The 19,935-nt window shown below is 42.3% G+C and overlaps 1 protein-coding gene across 1 annotated transcript in view; it reads right to left on the reverse strand.

Annotated features, from left to right (window-relative positions):
- The window catches only part of LOC21386092 (coiled-coil domain-containing protein 93), a 23,297-nt gene extending 3,649 nt beyond the window's left edge, over positions 1–19,648 (reverse strand). Inside the window, exons 1-6 of the mRNA XM_010113779.2 lie at positions 19,312–19,648; positions 19,051–19,189; positions 18,845–18,958; positions 898–1,077; positions 643–722; positions 416–563 (exon numbers count right to left, since the gene is read on the reverse strand). Of these exons, the coding sequence (XP_010112081.1) occupies positions 416–563; positions 643–722; positions 898–1,077; positions 18,845–18,958; positions 19,051–19,189; positions 19,312–19,532 (882 nt within the window). The 5' untranslated portion in view covers positions 19,533–19,648. The remainder of the gene's footprint in view (positions 1–415; positions 564–642; positions 723–897; positions 1,078–18,844; positions 18,959–19,050; positions 19,190–19,311) is intronic.
- Between the last annotated feature and the right edge of the window lie 287 nt (positions 19,649–19,935).

The raw sequence follows: 19,935 nt of genomic DNA on the forward strand, positions 1-19,935 counted from the left end.
ATATTGTAATTATATTTATTATATTATAGTATGATATAATATAGTTGTAATTTTTAACTGTTCACAATAATTAAACTTCATAATTTACCAAACGCTATTACACTGATTTTGGAACCAGCACAACTGTTATAATTATAGTTTACTAAACACTTAACTGCTTTTTGTAACCAGCACAGCTGCTATAATTATAGTTTATTAAACACTCAGCTGCTTTTTGTAACAGCTGCTTCTTCCTTCAACACAACTAAACGTAATTTTTCTAAAATCTATAGCACTACCAAACTAAGTCAAAGGATGAGGAAGAAGAGGAAAATTGAAAAAAAAACATAAAAAATAAAAATAAAAAAATCCTTAAAAATTTAACACCTGTGACGATTAGTTCAAAACGGAACTACAAAGGAAGATTTATCCATACCTGTGAACTTATCGAATTCAACAAGGATGTTTCCTTTAGCATCAATTCCTTTATCTCCAAGAGCGCATTGTAGGTATCGTAGTGCTTCTGAGTTTGTTGATGTTTTCCCTGAATATGACCATATAGGTCCGATAACCTCCGTTCATATCTGCGGAGAGACAGGCCAATTCATAATTTTGAAAGATTACGAAATGAAAATAGAGAGAGAGGGACAAATATTAACATACTGGATAAGTTCTGATTGGGATGGCACATCATCAAGCTGGCGTTTTACTGCCAGTATCGCCCTTAGTGTCGCAGCAAGTTCCTGTCAGAAGCATACATCATTTTAAATTTGGAAGACACAAAAATGATATTATTCGGATTCAAATATCACATGCTTTATTTTTTAACATCGAAACTTATCATGGTCCCTGTACTAATAGTAAAGAGTAGCAATCATAAGCTATGCCACTATAATCTTCAAGAACTGTAAGAATCACCTTCCTAGCTGAATTTAATTCTTCCGCTGATTCACTTAACGAGCGATCTAATCCATCTGACAGACTCTTGCTATCACAACCACCTGCTATTTTCTCCTTCAAATAAATAACTTCAGCTTCCAACTGATAACGTTTTGCACCGGAATAAGATAGGAACTCTGATTCTTTCTTTTCCATGTCCTGCAAAAAAACCATCCAACGGTTGAACTCGTCCACAGACCACTCTCTTGCTTCAATTGATAATGTAGCATTCAAGTGTTTTTATTATTTTCACTCTCAATAATTGAATTAGGAATGGTAAATGGCTATTTGATGAGGAGGTTATTTACTGACAAATCAAGTACCGTTGAGTTCAAATATTTGTGAGTTTTCAAGGATTTATATTAGTTTGATGTGTTTTTGTAGGAAACATTAATAAATGGGAAATTAGTTGAAAACAAGGAAAAAATTGGAGTTTTGGAAGCTATCGGGATGAGCCACGAACGAGGGCAAGGACCCGCGCAACAGCCGCGCAAAACGGGGTGAAAAACGCCCAATAGCAGCCTTGGGCAGGGGCTGCAGCGCGCCCACGCGTGCCAGCAGCGCGCCCGTGCCATGTTCCCTCTTATGCTGAAACGAGGTTTTTGGGTTTTTTTTGGCCCTTGATCATTATGGTTGGCCATTTTTGACCCTTGGATAAGTTTAGATGAAGTTATTCTCCAATTTTGGGCATACTTAAGCAAGAGAAACCCTAGTTCCCAATTTGGAGAGGAGGTGAGGCACAAAAATTCCTAAAGAGAGAAACTTGGAGTTGGAGATTCTCGAAGAATGCTTGGGAGAGATTCTTGAAGATTTGAAGACTTGAAGCTCATCTCCACAAGAGTTTTCTCTTACTTCTCCCTTTTTATTGTAGTTTTTTTTTAGTTTTTGTTCTTAAATTTGTGATTTTGGTTATGGATTCCTCTATGTTGAGCTAGACTTCATATTCTAAGGCTTGATGTACCTTTAATTGAACCATGTTTGATTATCTTGTCAATTGTTAGTTAATTCCATCTTAATTTATTTATGTTTCTCTATGTTTAATGTTTTTAATTCATGTGGCCAATGAGTTAGATAATTTTAGATTGTGATTTTGATGCTCGGGAGAGATTAATTTCATAGTCCGGAATTGGGAAATATAGTCTAGGTTGTTGTGAGTCCGGGAGGAGATTGACACTTTGATAATCTCGTTGAGAGTCCAGAATATTGTGAGACCGGGAGGTGATCAAGACCTTGATTATCAACTAGGATTTCGATTGTTGTGAGACCGAGAGGCGAACGGCATTTGATTTCTAATTTAAGGGTTAAACTTAATGAGTATATGAGAAAATGGGTTAGACAGGAATATTGATTCGGGTATTCATGCATATGACTTCGTTTGACGCTCGAGAGAGGTAATGAGGTTTGATTAGGTCCCTTGATTAATAAATTGAGTAGAATTGGCTAGCAATAGTTTGATAGGATGAACATAGAAATGATAAGGTGAAGTCAAGTCCCTAGTACATTTGTGCATAGAAGTTTCCATATTTTATTTTATTTTTGTATTTATATTTGTTCTAGTTCTATTTTTATTTCATTGAGTTCGGTTGCTTAGATAAAGTCGGTACTTAGCGGCAATTTAACACCCAATCCCTATGGAGACGACACTCACTCACCATATACTATCAAAACTTGACACCGTACGCTTGCAGGTGAACAAGTTTTTAGTGCCGTTGCCAGGGAATTGGCGTTTTAGATTGTTGCTAATATTGTGAGTAAATAGCTTGATTTGAATTTAGGCGTTTCTTTTACTTTTTTTTATTGATTTTTATTTGGCTTCTTTACTTTTCTTTGTTTTTAATTAGATTGTTTATGTAGTTTTTATTATGTTTTCTTCGTTTTAATTTTTCCTTTTAAGTGTTTGTTTGTTTTGCGAGGTATTTGGAGATGTTTGGTCGACAAATCCTCTTAATTTTTGCTCAAAGAGACTCGGAGCCATTTTATAGTGCTTGGGCGAGATACAAGGAATTGCTAATTGAATTCCCCGATTATGGTTTCTCGAAAGAGGGTTAACTACAAAACTTCCTCAATGGTTAAGCGCTGCAACACGAACTTAGATGGAAGGAGGAAATGGTACTACCTCTCTTTACCAACTATCAGCGGATGAAGCCTATTATTTTTTTGGAAGACGTGGCCGACTATGACAATTGGTGTTGGAATTATTCTCCGAACAACCAAGGTTGGGAGGAGAGTTCTAACATTTCGGAGCCATGGTATGACACCCAACCTCAACAAGCGGAGTCTTCTCTAGACCTTCAAGAGATTCTTGCCCAATTTGTGGAGGAAATGAGGCTTTGTGAAGAGAAGTTGGAGAAGATGGAGACCCTTCGTAACCTATAAGTTGAGCTTACCCGACTTCAAGCGGAGTTTTCAAGAATGAAGGAATCCTCAAATGACTCAATTGAAGCCACGACAAGGACAGTGGCAATGAGGGACGCACAAGCCACTAACATGTATGAAAGCCACCATGAGGAACCGAGTATACGTAGGAGGAACTTCGGTTTGTTCGATGATGATGATTCAAGCCCACCGAGCTCATGAGCCGGAGCCGAGTCAAGTTGAGCGGACAAGCCAATTAATTCTATATCTCGCTAAGTTTAAGGGCGTCAAGGATCAAGACCCAACTGTTGTGTTGTACGACACGTACTATGGGCGGAAGCCACTCTTTGACGAGCTTCCATGGCATTGGAATAAATGAGCCTCAAGATGCAACTTATGAAGGAAAGCACCATGGCACCCCGAGTATATGCCACCATTGCCCGGAGCACCATCTTCATCGACCACAATAGGAGGCGAGATTGTCTCGCCTCCTCGGTACGTGTTCTTGTTCTCTTGTGCTTAAATTGGCTACTTAAACATTGAGGACAATGTTTCTCTTGAAGTTTGGGGGTTGGAACACTTGTTGGTTGATTATGTTGGGTTTTGACTTTGCTTTTGTGTTGGTTATCATGACTTTTCTTCCTATGAGTTGTGTTTTTTTTGCCACGCTTTTATTTGTGTTTCTTTTAGTTCATTTGAATAAGTTGTGAGTTTTGTTGAAATGAGATATATAATTCGATGATGATAATATGTGCCACAATGTGTTTTCTTAAGTCTTTGGAAATGTAATTTAATGAGTTTTTGTGTGCTTGACTCGCATTGATTGAGCATTGTTTTTTATTCTCTACTTTTTAGCACTTTGACCGCGATCACTTGAGATTTTGAGCCTTTGGAGAACACTTGTGTGCATTAGATGGACGTTGATATCTCATGAACTCTAAAACCCATTTGAGTGAAGCTCGAAGCGAAATTCTAGGTTTAGGTGTTGTTGGAGAAATGATTTAGGCATTTTTTTGGATTGTTTGAACCTTAAATAGCTAACCCATGGAAATTTCACAGCTAGTCTCCCCTATTGAGCCTATGTGACCCTTTTTCTATCATTACCCACAAACTAACCTAATCATTTTATGGATTCCCTTCACTTAACCTATCATTTATGGGCATATTTGCATCATTGCATGAATTTAAAGATATAATTGTTGAGACCAAGCATGAAAGTGTTGAGAATTTTATTTGTGGTTTGGGTGTAATTGTTTAGTGTTTGTTATTGTTCTTTCTACGTTTATTTCTTATATGTTTTTCTTTATCATTTTATTTTCTCTTTAAATTTAAAAAAAAGAAAAAAAAAGAGAAAAAGAAAGAAAAGCACAAAAAGAAAATATTCTTATGAATTTCTTGTTTGTGTGTTTTTGTGGCTTTTATAAATAAAGTTTTGTGGGAATGATGAGTAATAGAGAATTGAGCGCAAAGTGGGAGTTAATGTGTGAGTTTCCAATCATTTATGCAAGATCCATGGGTGCACTTCATGCCTAGGGTGATTTAAGCCTAAAATTTTCCATTTCATCTGCCTTTCTTTCACCCTAGCCTCACATTACAAACTTTAAAAGACTTTTTGATCTTCGATGACACTCTAGCCAACGTTAATGGAGAGCGACACGAAAAATGGGCCTATGGTAGTTCTTAATTGCATGATCTAGAGATCCTTTATCGTCAATCGAAGCACTTAGGTCTATCCGGGGTTAAATTGACTGAGTGAGATTGGTTCGGCACATACATTCTGAGAGTCTTGAATAGAGTGAAATTGGTGCTTGATATTGAAATTTTAGAAAATCACAGTGTTTGCAATTCTTTTGAACTTTGAAGCATTGCGTGGCCTTTGAGATATATGTCAAGCTATCGAATGGATCAAAACTCACACTTTAGTTTTGAAGTTATTGTTGGTTTACATTGTGTTCTGTTGACGAATCTTCAAGGATTCGTTGACTCTGGTTTTAAGGGAATGTGTTCCCTGATTTCCAAAGTCAATGCAAGCTGGAAATTCTTGTATATTAGGCCTTTATTTGTAATCAGTGCTGAATATTGTGTTACCAAAAATAGCTCCTAGGTAGACTGTTTTGTAATCTATAAATAGGTTGTACAGTTTATGAGAAATACATCAATCAGTTCATCAATTTGTTCATGGTATCAGAGCAATAGGGTTATTCTTTCCGCCCCCTTTGTTTCCGCTGAAAAACACCCTTCAATACCTGTTTTTTCTTCCCGTCCCAGCCTTCCTTTTTTCTGATCAGAAAAAATGTCTCAAAATTCCAGCACAAAACAAACTTCCAACACTAGCACTCCCAGTACCTCCTCTTAACAATCCTCTGGTGAATATCAGAATTTACAACCCTCGTTTAGGTTTAATGGCCGTAATTATCTTGTATGGCCGCAACTCGTGAGGACTTTTCTAAAGGGTAAGGGAAAACTGAGTCATTTGACAGGTCCGATTCCAAAAGAGAGTGATCTAAAATTTGTTGCTTGGGACATAGAAGATTCTTCGATCATGTCGTGGCTTTGGAACTCAATGGTGCCTGAAATCAGTGGGACGTGCATGTTTCTTACAACTGCAAAGGACATATGGGACACGGTGAAGCAAACTTCTTCAAAGGTTCGTGATGTAGCCCTTATTTTTGAAATCAAAACAAAAATTCACTCAACCAAACAAGGTACTCGGTCACCGATAACTATAATAAAATGAAAGGTCTTTGGTTAGAACTCGATTACTGTCAAAATATTAAGATGAAGTGCAGTGAAGACACATCCATGATGTTAAGATTTGCTGAAGGAGAAAGAGTCTATGAGTTCCTAGCGGGGCTGAATGTCGAATTCGACCAAGTACGTGTCCAAATACTCAGGAAAGAGTCTCTTCCAAGCCTGAGTGAAATCTTTTCCACCATTCGAAGTGAAGAAGGAAGGAGGGGAATCATGCTTGAAACCCCACTGAATGAAGGAGCAACGTTGATTGCCACGACTTCAGCAACAACCAATGGAGATTTAGTGAAACACGAGACTCCAAGGACCCCGAATAACACGACCAGACCATGGAACAGCGGTAGAGAGATCAAACCTTTGAACAACAGTAGAGAAAATCTGTTTTGTAACAACTGCAAGAAAACAGGTCATACCAAAGACATTTGTTGGAAACTTCAGAGGAGAAACAACCCGCAACAGCAGTATGTAGTGCGCAATCAAGCTGCCAACATCGCTAGTACTGAAGAAGACACTACTACTGCCGAAGTGAATGGGCTGAATAAGGAGGAAGTTGAAAAACTACGAAGCTTTCTCACTGCAATTGAAAAACCAGCGGGTTCATTTCCATGGCCCAATCAGGTAAGTTTTCCTCAACTCATTCCTTGAGTACTTCGAAGAACAATTTTTTTGGAATTTGGATAATTGACTTAGGAGCCACCGACCATATGACACATTCTTTCTATATTTTTCATCTTATACACCGTGTTCTAGCAGCCAAAAAATAAAAGTTGCCGATGGAACCTTTGCCACTGTTGCTGGAAAAGGAACCATAAATCTCATATCTTTTCTTTCTCTAAAATCCGTTCTTCACGTTCCCAAGTTGTTAGTCAATTTATTATCAATTAAAAAACTCACATATGATCTAAATTGTAAAGTGATTTTTTATCCTACGTATTGTGAAATTCAGGACTAGGATACGGGGAAGATGATTGGACATGCTAAGGAACAAGAAGGGCTTTACTACTTGGACACTGGTGGTGGTAATGGTGAAATCAATTGCATTTCGCAATCATATTTGTCAGGAACCCAGTATGCTAAAAGGGCTCAAATTTGGCTACATCATGTTAGAATGGGTCATCCATCTTTTCCTTTATTAAAGACTATCTTTCCCTTGTTATTTCATAAGATTGATGTTAAAGATTTCAATTGTGAGGTGTGTCAAATGGCTAAACACCATAGAGTTTCATATCCTTTAAGCAGTTCAATAACATATCAACCTTTCTCTTTAGTTCATACTGATGTGTGGGGACCCTCTAGAATTTCAAATATTAATGGGGCTCGATGGTTTGTTTCAATCATAGATGATTTTTCAAGGACGACTAGGTTATTTTTTATGAAAAACATGTCTGATGTGAGTATAATTTTTCCTATGTTTCATAAAATGGCTTCCACTCAATTTGGTGTTTGTATTAAACATATTCAGTCTGACAATGCACGAGAATATTTCAATCAAGTCATGTCACCATTTCACCAAGAAAAAGGTATAATCCATGAGTCCTCTTGTGTTGATACTCCCCAACAAAATGGGATTGCAGAAAGAAAAAATCGACATCTCCTTGATATCACCCGTGCTTTGTTGTTTGAAAAAAATGTGCCTAAATTCTATTAGGGAGAAGCAGTCCTAACAGCCACATATTTGATTAATCGCTTGCCCAATAGGGTGTTAGGAAACAAGTCACCTATTGATATTCTCTCCACTCACTTTCCAGATGTTAAGAGAACCCAACTTCCATTAAAAACCTTTGGTTGCACAACCTATGTCCATATCTCGGAGAAAAAGCAAGAGAGCAAACTTGATCCAAGAGCTTTCAAGTGCATCTTTCTAGGATACTTATCAACACAAAAGGGATATAAATGTTATCATCCGGCCTCAAGGAAATTTTTTGTCTCTAAAGATGTCACTTTTGCTGAAAACCAAAAGTTTTATGATCCAAGTTGCCTTCCGAGAGAAATGAGAACCGAAGATAACCTTGATTTCCTTCAATTTGATCTATCAAGTTCAGTTCTTACAATAATTCCGTTGAATTCCGATCATGAACATCCAGCAAGTCCATTAGGTCAAGAAGAAACAACCTTGTCCAGTCCTGCCCGACAAAATAGTCCTGTTCTCGAGTCTTTCCTAAACCAGTCAAGTCCTACCGGTGAGCCTTGTGAAACTCGTCCTCAGTCCACCGTTCCACTGCAAGTGTACTCAAGAAGAAAACCAGTTCTTGAACCCATGCACAACCAATCATCTGAATCAAATCCAGGTAATGAATCCAACTCTTCTTTACTGCCTCAGTTTCATGATCTGTATATTCCAATTGCTTTAAGAAAAGGAACACGGAAATGTACCCGACATCCCATAGCCAACTTCATTTCATACGACCATCTCTCCTCGTCCCATAGAACCTTTCTCACCAAATTAAACACAATTGAAATTCCAAAAACTGTTCAAGAAGCACTTGGGAATGGGGAGTGGAAAAAAAGTCATGATTGAGGAAATGAGAGCACTTGAGAAAAACAATACTTGGGAGATTGTGGAGTTGCCTAAAGGAAAAAAGGTGATTGGGTGTAAGTGGGTATTCACAGTGAAATATAATGCAGATGGGACTCTTGAGAGATATAAGGCCAGGCTTGTTGCCAAAGGTTACACTCAAATATATGGGATAGATTACATAGAAATATTTGCCCCTGTAGCCAAAATGAACACCATTCGGATCTTATTATCACTGGCAGCTAATCTAAACTGGACTCTGTAGCAATTTGATGTAAAGAATGCTTTTTTGCATGGAGATCTAGAGGAGGAAGCCTACATGGAGGCTCCACCTGGATTCAACCAAAACTTTGGGACTAACCATGTTTGCAGGTTGAAAAAGGCTCTATATGGTTTAAAGCAGTCCCCAAGAGCATGGTTTGGAAGGTTTGCAAAGGCCATGGAGAGAATTAAGTACAAACAATGTCAAGGAGATCACACTCTCTTTGTCAAAAGATCAACAGCTGGGAAGGTCACTGCTCTAATTGTGAACATTGATGACATAATTGTGACAGGTGACGACACAGAAGAAATTGGGAAGTTGAAGACTCATCTCTCCAGGGAGTTTGAAATAAAGGACCTAGGAAAGCTCAAGTATTTCCTAGGAATTGAAGTCGCTCACTCGAAGCTTAGAATTTTCTGTTGGATCACTGGGTACCTGCAGCACAATTACACACACACAAGCAACACAGACCAACACCACAGCTAGATTACCGAAGGAACCTCAACCAAAAGATCCGTTTGATTAATCGTCACTGGAAATTCACGAGCTCAGCTCGGCCAGCCAATACAATAGTAAGAATTATTCTAAAAAGATGATAAACGACTATCTCCTCCCCTCACTCCTTTGCAACGTCCCTACTCTCTAGGCACTATTCCCTAGAAGTCTAACCGTCTAGGCCAGCTCAGCAACCTTCTCTCGCACTCACCTCCTTTCCCCAACCGAAAACGTTTCGAGCTCCTCTAGCATACATCCGTCCGTATCTATTCCTCCTAGGCTCGGTTGTAACATTACTCCCCTCCTCAAAAGAGACCTTGTCCTCAAGGTCGAAGGTAGGGAAACGGACTTGCAACTCTTCAACACTTTCTCAAGTGGCGCTCTCAATATCTCGACCCTGCCACTTCACCAGCACTTCCTTAAGGGACTGCCCTCCTTGCTTCCTCAGGCGCCCATGTAACACGGTCTCTGGAAACAGTGGGTCAGAGATGTCCGTCGCGAAGTCGACAATCACTGGTTCCTGGGAAGCCGCACGCCTGCCGACCACCTTTTTCAGTATAGACACATGGAAAACCGGATGCACCCTGGAACCTTCGGGCAGCCGAAGCTTGTACGCCACAGGACCTACCCTGCCGAGCACCTCAAAAGGACCGTGGTATTTCGGGGCCAACTTGTTGCTGGGACGCCTGGCCACGGATCCCTGCCGATAAGGTTGCAGTTTCAGCCAAGCGAGCTCTCCCACCTGAAACTCCCGCTCCACCCGTTTCTGATCCGCATAGCACTTCATTCGTTCCTGAGCGCGCTCCAAGTTGCAGCGTAACTGTTTCAGCTGCTCATCCCGTTCTGAAAGCTGCATATCCACTGAGCCCACCGCAATCTTGCCCCCTATATAGCGTATCAAAGTCGGGGAAACCCGACCATATAGAGCTTAGAAGGGCGTCATGCGGGTAGCCCCGTGGAAATTGGTATTGTACCAATATTCCGCCCAACATAACCACCTGCTCCAATGCCTAGGTTGGCCATTGGTGAAGCACCTCAGATATGCCTCCAAGCAACGGTTAAGAACTTCTATCTGTCCATCCGTTTGAGGGTGGTATGCTGAACTCACGCGCAAGGTTGTCTGTTGGAGGCGGAATAGCTCTCTCCAAAACAGACTAGTGAACACCTTATCCCAATCGCTTACTATACTCCGAGGGATGCCGTGAAGGCGCACCACCTCCCGACAAAACACTTCCGCTACCAACTTCGCAATGAACGGCCGTTTGAGAGCGATGAAATGCGCAAACTTGATTAAGCGGTCCACCACCACAAAAATGACCTCATGCCCATTGGACTTAGGCAGCGCCTCGATAAAGTCCATCGAAATATCCTCCCACACTACGTCGGGAATGGGCAGCGGCTGTAGTAACCCCGCTGGACTCGTTGACTCCACCTTATTCTGTTGACAAACCCCGCACTCAGCCACAAACCGTTGCACATCCCTAACGATGCCTGGCCAATACACGTTAGCGCTTATTGGCTTATATGTCCTTAATGCCCCCGCGTGTCCCCCTGTCGGAGTAGAATGGAACTCCTGCAACAACTGTTGTTTGAGTCGGGAGCCCGCCGGAATGACTATTCGTCCCCGGTGCAGCAACACCCCACGCTCCACGGCATAGTGGTTTTCTTGCGCCCCTCCGCGACTCAACTGCTCCTTGAGGGTGCGAAGTTTGGCGTCAGCGGCTATCTAGCGCTCCACCAAAGCCATGTCTAAAAATTGGGGCCCCGAGACAGCCAAGAGTTCACCTCCTTGTGCCCAACCACCTCAACGAGACAACGCATCGGCCACTATGTTCTCTTTCCCATCCCGATAGTGTATGTCAAACTCAAACCCCATCAACTTCACCAGCCACTTTTGTTGTGCCAGAGTACTAATTCGCTGCTCCAAAAGGAAACGAAGAGATTTTTGACCTGTGCGAACAACAAACCTCCTGCCCAGTAGGTACGCTCTCCATTTCTGAATGGCCAGGACCAGGGCCATAAGTACCCTCTCATAAACCGACTTGGCCATTGTCCTAGACGACAACCCCTTGCTGTAGTAGGCCACCGGTCACCCTTGTTGCAATAGGACTGCCCCTATCCCTATTCCCGAGGCATCCGTCTCCACCTCAAAGGTGTCCTTGAAATCGGGTAATGCAAGGATTGGGGTCTCAGTCATCCGTCGTTTAAGTTCCTGAAATGCCCGTTGCGCCTCCTCCGACCAAGTGAACTCCCCCTTCTTTAACAATTCAGTCAAGGGCCGTGCTATGGCGCTGTAGTTCTTCACAAAACGACGGTAGTATCCCGTCAAACCCAGAAAGCCTCGCACCCCTTTCACTGTGGTTGGGACGGGCCACTCAACCATGGCCCATATCTTTCCTGGATCTGCCGCCACACCCTCGTGGGAAATGTAGTGCCCCAGGTATTCCACGGTATCCTGGAAAAACAAACTCTTTTTTAAATTGAGCACAAAACCCCCTTCCTTCAACAACCCTAACACCATTCGTAAATGGCCTAAATGCTCCTTTGAACTGTGGCTGTAAACTAGAATGTCATCCAAGAATACCAAAACAAATTTCCTGAGCAATGGTTTAAACAACTCCGTCATCATTGCCTGGAAAGTAGCCGAAGCGTTAGTAAGCCCAAAAGGCATAACCAAGAATTCGTAGTGCCCCTCATGCGTCCGAAATGCCGTTTTTTCGACATCCTCCCGCCTCATGTGTATTTGGTGGTACCCGATCTTTAGATCAAGCTTCGAAAAGCAAGATGCTCTGTGTAACTCGTCTAACAATTCCTCGATTATAGGAATTGGAAACTTGTCTGGCACCGTCAACTTGTTCAATTCCCGATAGTCCACACAAAAACGCCAACTTCCGTCCTTTTTGCGAACCAACAACACCGGACTCGAATAAGGGCTCTGGCTGGGTCTAATAATTCCGGCCAATGTCATGTCTGCAATCAAACGCTCAATCTCATTCTTCTGCACATGCGGGTACCGATAGGGCCTGATATTCGGTGGTTTAGCACCCGGATGGAGAACAATAGCGTGATCCCCTGTTCTGGACGGTGGCAGCCCCAGTTTTCCCGAGAACACCGTTTCATATTCCTTCTCCAACTCCTCCATATAAGATGTAGCTGCTCCCTCCTTCCGGGTAGTGGGTGAAAGGGTGTTATGCCACTGTACTAAATAACACTCTTCTCCCTACTTGGCCATTTTGGCCACAGCGGTAATCGAGATGGGCTCCCGGGATAAGGCCGACACCCCAACCAGCTGATGGACCTTCCCCTCCAGCTCGAATTCTAACCACATATGTCGAAAATTTGCCCTAAAGGTTCCCAATGTCTTAAGCCATCCAGCCCCCAAAACCACATCTATTCCCGGTATCTCAAAGGGGTATAAATCCAACTCAAACGCTAAACCCGACACTTCCAAACACACCCCTCGGCATACGGTATCTATAGTCACGCAATAACCATCCCCAACTTTGACCGTGTATTCTGAAATTGCCACTACCGTTAACCCCAGCTCCTTAACCTTGGTCAAATTGATAAACGAGGAATTTGCCCCACTATCGATTAAGATGGTTACCTGTTTCTGTTGTAACCGGCCGTACAATTTGAGTCTCTCCCCCATTGATCCCGGCCAACGCCTGCAACCTCAAGTCCGGTTGGAGAAGCAACAACCCTTCCTCCTCCTCCGAGTCCGTGGTGGCACGGCCCTCCTCTAGTGGCGCCGCCTTTCCTTCTGGTTCGTCGTCATCCTCTGCCGCGTTCTCCAGGAGTTTGAGGGTTCCTGTCTTGCACCGGTGGCCGCCGGACCATGGCTCTCCACACCGGAAACACTCCTGGTTGTCCTTCCGCCGCTGCCGTTCTAGCTGAGCCGCACTCGGACCACCACCTTCCACAGGCTTCTAGGTAATCCTGAAAGAGGGACGCTGGTTGTTCATAGAAACTGACCCCCATCTATTGGCCCCCAAACGGTTTGTCGTTTGGAGTGGAGCCTGGAATGGGGATAAGTGGCCTCCCCTCCCACGGTTTCCTTGGGCCTTCAATTTGTGTTCCAGCTGGAGGCCCAATTGGATAGCCTCATGTACACTCCTGGGTTGCCACATCCGGACATCATCTTGCAAATCCTGATTCAGCCCATTCAGAAAAATTCCCAAGGTTGTAGCCCGGTCCATTCCACGAATACGGGCCGACAACTCCTGGAACTGTTCCCCGTATTCTGCCACGGAGCCCCTCTGTCGCAGGCCCACCAGCTGTTCCTGAATGGACCTGAATTCCCTAGGCCCAAAACGCTGCTCGAAGGAGAATTTCAGCTCTTCCCAATCCATGCCCGGTTCTTCCTCCATGGCCCACTCATAGTATTCCCATGCCCTTCCGATGGGAAAATCAGCCACCACCTGCACGCGAACATCCGGCTGGATCAGGTGGACACGAAAGTAGCGCTCCGCCCATCTCTCCCAGACCGGCCACCCCTCGCCGTCGAAGGGCGGCATCCACACGAGGTGGACTCCCTCCAGTCCTCCGTCGGGGAGGAAACGGGTTGGGGGGCTCGCCTCCAGCCCACGGCGGAATTTCCTCTCCGAACCGTCGTCGATCACCACCACCTTCCCAGCGCTCGGGGCCGCGCCTTCTTTCATGGTTATATCGGCCTCCTGCCCAAGTCGGTGGTGGCTCTACTTCAGGTGTTGCCCCTCGTGGTCGCAATCCATCCGTTCGCACCATATAGTGCGGCCGTCGGCCAGGAGGAACACCGGTGGCCGTCAGATCCCACGGCTCGCTCTGTCTTGCTCCCGTGGTGGCCTCCTCCGTTCCTGCAGCAGGAGCGGCGACTACTTCCTTTCCCCGTTCCTTGGGCAAGGAATCCGGCAGTTCCCGACTGAAGTTCTCTACACTCTCCTTGACAAGATTAGCCACCAGCTGAGGTAAGCCCTTGAGGCACTCCTCTAATCGATCTAACCCCGTCAGTTTCTCGGTCAATTCATCCAACTTCTTCTCTAATTCCTCCACGCGATCACCACAAGTTCCACCCTTCGTCATTCTCTCCTCTCCCAGATCGTAGGCTCTGATACCAAATTGTTGGATCACTGGGTACCTGCAGCACAATTACACACACACATAAGCAACACAGACCAACACCACAGCTAGATTACCGAAGGAACCTCAACCAAAGGATCCATTTGATTAATCGTCACTAGAAATCCACGAGCTCAGCTTGGCCAGCCAATACAATAGTAAGAATTATTCTAAAAAGATGATAAACGGCTATCTCCTCCCCTCACTCCTTTGTAACGTCCCTACTCTCTAGGCACTATTCCCTAGAAGTCTAACCGTCTAGGCCAGCTTAGCAACCTTCTCTCGCACTCACCTCCTTTCCCCAACCGAAAACGTTTCGAGCTCCTCTAGCATACATCCGTTCGTATCTATTCCTCCCAAGCTCGGTTGTAACATTTTCCTCTCTCAGCAAAAATATATCCTGGATTTACTCAAAGAAACTGGCATGCTCGGATGCAGACCATCTGAAGTTCTCATTGACTACACTCACAAGTTGGGAGAAGCCGTTGAAAGTCCAAAAGTGGACAGAGGAAGATACCAAATGTCATTCTCTCCTCTCCCAGATCGTAGGCTCTGATACCAAATTGTTGGATCACTGGGTACCTGTAGCACAATTACACACACACACAAGCAACACAGACCAACACCACAGCTAGATTACCGAAGGAACCTCAACCAAAGGATCCATTTGATTAATCGTCACTAGAAATCCACGAGCTCAGCTTGGCCAGCCAATACAATAGTAAGAATTATTCTAAAAAGATGATAAACGGCTATCTCCTCCCCTCACTCCTTTGTAACGTCCCTACTCTCTAGGCACTATTCCCTAGAAGTCTAACCGTCTAGGCCAGCTTAGCAACCTTCTCTCGCACTCACCTCCTTTCCCCAACCGAAAACGTTTCGAGCTCCTCTAGCATACATCCGTTCGTATCTATTCCTCCCAAGCTCGGTTGTAACATTTTCCTCTCTCAGCAAAAATATATCCTGGATTTACTCAAAGAAACTGGCATGCTCGGATGCAGACCATCTGAAGTTCTCATTGACTACACTCACAAGTTGGGAGAAGCCGTTGAAAGTCCAAAAGTGGACAGAGGAAGATACCAAAGATTGATTGGTAAACTTATCTATTTGTCACATACCAGGCCAGACATTACTTATGTTGTAAGTATTCTAAATCAGTTTATGCATGCTCCACGAGAAGCTCACCTGAAAGCTGCGTACAAGACTTTGCAGTACTCGAAGGGCACTCCAGGAAAAAGAATTTTATTCAAGAGAAATGACAGACTCGATTTAGAAGCATACACAGATACAGATTGGGCAGGATCAATCATCGATAGAAGATCTACCACAGGTTACTGCACTTTCCTAGGAGGAAACCTGATAACTTGGAGGAGCAAGAAGCAAACTATAGTCTCTAGATCAAGTGCAGAGGCTGAATTCAGAGCAATGGCTCAAGGTATATGTGAGTTACTTTGGATTAAAATTGTCCTAAGTGATTTAGGGATCAAGTGGGAAAGAACAATCAAGCTATACTGTGATAACAAGTCTGCCATCAGTATTGCTCATAATCCGGTGCAGCATGACCGAACTAAGCACTTGGAAATCGACCGACATTTCATCAAGGAAAAGCTAGAAAGTGGTCTAATTTGCACTCCCTACATTCCTACAAACAGACAACTGGCAGACATCTTAACCAAGGGTCTATCTGTCACTGCATTTCAAAGCATCGTCCACAAACTAGGAATGGAAAACATCCACTCACCAGCTTGACGAGGGGTGTTGACGAATCTTTAAGGATTCGTTGACTCTAGTTTTAAGGGAATTTGTTCCATGATTTCCAGAGTCAATGCAAGCTGGAAATTCTTGTATATTAGGCCTTTATTTGTAATTAGTGCTAAATATTGTGTTATCATAAATAGCTCCTAGGTAGACTGTTTTGTAATCTATAAATAGGTTGTACAGTTTATGAGAAATACATCAACTAGTTCATCAATTTGTTCATGTTCTCCTTCATTTCTATTTTGCTTGAGGACAAGTAAATGTTTGAGTTTGGGGGTATTTGATGAGGAGGTTATTTACTGACAAATCAAGTAACTTTGAGTTCAAATATTTGTGAGTTTTCAAGCATTTTTGTTAGTTTGATGTGTTTTTGTGTGTTTTTGTAGGAATCATTAATAAATGAGAAATTAGGTGAAAACAAGAAAAAAATTTGAGTTTTGGAAGCTATCTAGATGAGCCACGGATGAGGGCAAGGACCCACACAAACAGCTGCACGAAATGGGGCGAAAAACGCCCAAGAGCAGCCCTGGGCAGGGGCTGGCGCGCGCCAGCAGCGCACTCACAATAGGCTAGGCGCACGAGCGCGCCCCTCCTATGCTGAAACGAGGTTTTTGGTGTTTTTTTGGCCCTTGATCATTATGGTTGGCCATTTTTGACCCTTGGATAAGTTTAGATGGAGTTAGTCTCCAATTTTTGGCATATTTAAGCAAGAGAAACCCTAATTCCCAACTTGGAGAGGAGGATAGGCACAAAAATTTCTAAAGAGAGAAGCTTGGAGTTGCAGATTCTTGAAGAATGCTTGGGAGAGATTCTTGAAGATTTGAAGACTTGAAGCTCATCTCCATAAGAGTTTTCTCTTCCTTCTCCCTTTTTATTGTAGTTTTTTTAGTCTTTATTCTTAAATTTGTGATTTTGGTTATGCATTCCTCTATGTTGAGCTAGATTTCATATTCTAAGGCTTGATGTAGCTTTATTTGAACCATGTTTGATTATCTTGTCAATTGCTAATTAAATTCTATCTTAATTTATTAATGTTTCTCTATGCTTAATATTTCTAATTTATGTGGCCAATGAGTTAGATAATTTTAGATTGTGATTTTGATGCTCGGGGGAGATTGATTTCATAGTCCGGAATTGGTAAACATAATCTAGGTTGTTGTGAGTCCGGGAGGAGATTGACACTTAGGTAATCTCGTTGAGAGTATGATATTATGAGACCGGGAGGTGATCAAGACCTTGATTATCAACTAGGATTTCGATGTTGTAAGGGCGGGAGGCGAACGGCATTTGATTTTCAATTTAAGGGTTAAACTTAGTGGCTGTTTGGTATAAGGATTCTGAACCCGGAAACATGATTCTGGGTTCAAACCAGTGTTTGTTTACAAAAAAGTAAAAAGTGGTTCTGATTTGACTCACTCAGAATCAGTGTTTGGTTTGGATAATTCTGATTCAAGGTTTGAATCCTGATGTGATGTTTTAAACCATGAATTACTTGTAATTCTAAAATCACCCACCCCCTTAATTTTAGGTGGTTCAAACCCATGATTCTGGTTTCAGAACCATAATTTGGACCAAAAATCATGAATCATGGTTTTGGTTCAAAAATCAAAACTAGAATCACACTGGTTTGAACCCTCGTACCAAACGAACCCTTAATAAGTGTATGAGTAGACGGGTTAGAAAGGAATATTTATTCGGGTATTCATGCATATGATTTCGTTTGACGCTCAAGAGAGATAACGAGGTTAGATTATGTCTCTTGATTAATGAATTGAGTGGAATTGGCTAGCAATAGTTTGATAGGATTAACATAGAAATAATAAGGTGAAGTCAAGTCCCTAATACATTTGTACATAGAAGTTTCTATATTTTATTTTGTTTTTGTATTTTTATTTGTTCTAGTTCTATTTTTATTTCATTGAATTCGGTTGCTTAAATAAAATTGAGTTATGATAATCTTGGTACTCAGCAGCAATTTAACACTCAATCTCTGCGGAGACGATACTAACTCACCCTATACTGTCAAAACTTGACACTGTACGCTTGTGGGCAAACACTATTCGATATGACGAATGAACAGCATCAACAATACTCGATTCGAGTGCGCATTCACAACAAAAAAAAAAAGGAATTCTAAGAGATCAACACTTCTTCATCAAACACATTTGGTCCAAGACAATGAACTACATATTCAGTGACTCAGTGGGCAAATCCTTGAACTGATATAATATCTTCTTCTTTGAGAAAGAGGGAAATAGGTCAAGACTTGAGATGAATTAAAATTAATAGGCCAATAGTTTATATAAGTTAATAAATAGGCTAAATTACTGTTTTTGTCCATAACTTGTCTGGTTATGAACCATAACTTAACAAGTTATTGCCCATAAATTATGTTTTTTGTCCATAACTTGTCTGGCTATGAACTATAACTTGACAAGTTTGTCCATAACTTATCTGGTTATGAACCATAACTTGACAAGTTATGGCCTATTAATTTCTATAACTAAAAGTTGACCTACATACTTCCTTAAGTTTTTCATATTGGCCTATTTTCTATATTTCCGCAAGAACAATTCAAAATTTCTAATTATTCTTAACATATACCAACGTACATTGCAACTATGAGGAGAAAACATGGAATTGATATCAAATCAGACGCAGAATAAAGAAGAAAGGAGAAGAAAAAACCCTACCTTCAGTGATTGCATAAGTGATGCAAACTTTTGCACTTTAGTCTCAGCACCTTCCATGGAAATTCGCTCTCGCAGCTGCTGCAATTGGCTCACAACACCGACCTTCCTCTGATTCTGCACACACACACACACAAATCCAGAGTTAATAACAGAGCTGAATATATAGTATCACAGTGAGATTATACAAGCAAGAAACAGAGCAAAACCTCATCTTTGCCGTCTCGGACACGTTCAAGAAGCCATTGCACAACAGGAAATATGCTCTCGCAATCAAGGTTTCGAATTTGGGAGGCTTCAAGAGAGTGCGGGCATTTCAACGACCTCAGAGCCTCTTCGATTTCCTTCCTACCATCGTTGCACAGACATACGCAGTCATTGGAAACGACGATCGTCTCATCGACGCACTAGGAGAGAGAAGATGAAGAGAGAGAGAGAGAGAGAGAGAGAGAGAGAAACGAGTTGCGTACTTGTTGTCCTCGTGTGGTAGGGTTTCGCTGGAAACGACAACGTCAATTTGGGAATTGGGAGAGTTGAGAGCCGCAACGCACCAAGCGAGCCCTCCGGCGAGTTTTTCCGGAGCTGTTATATCGGGTTTGTGGGCGTCGGCGTAACCGGCCGATGAGAGCAGATCGAGAATCGACTGAAGACGGCGATTGGTTGACTCGGGTTGACACGGAAACTCGGCCATCTCGTTTCTTGACTCGGTTCCAGAGCGAGTTTTCTTTCTGTTTGGAGTGTGGGCTTTTTGGGTCCGTAGTCGTCGAAGAAGACGATCCTATTGGGCCAACAAGCCTGATATTCCGTTTGGGGCTCTTTACACATCTATCAAAACGTTTTTTGATGGGCTCTTTATGATACTTGAACTCATAACAACTTTTACATTTTGAACTAGCCTCAATTAACCAGAATGTTGGTTTTGAAGAACGTGCGAAATGCATGCAGAAGAAAGTTTGTGATATCTGTATTTTAGAGATTGTTTGGACGTGAAATGAGTAATTGCATGAAAACAATAAGTATTTTTGAATACATGTAATGTAAAAGGAACTTGTGTAAAACAGAATAATTATGACATTGACAAGAAGAAAATATTT

The sequence above is a fragment of the Morus notabilis genome, unplaced genomic scaffold, assembly GCF_000414095.1.
Source record: "Morus notabilis unplaced genomic scaffold, ASM41409v2 Scaffold1616, whole genome shotgun sequence".
Taxonomy (NCBI): Eukaryota; Viridiplantae; Streptophyta; class Magnoliopsida; order Rosales; family Moraceae; genus Morus; species Morus notabilis.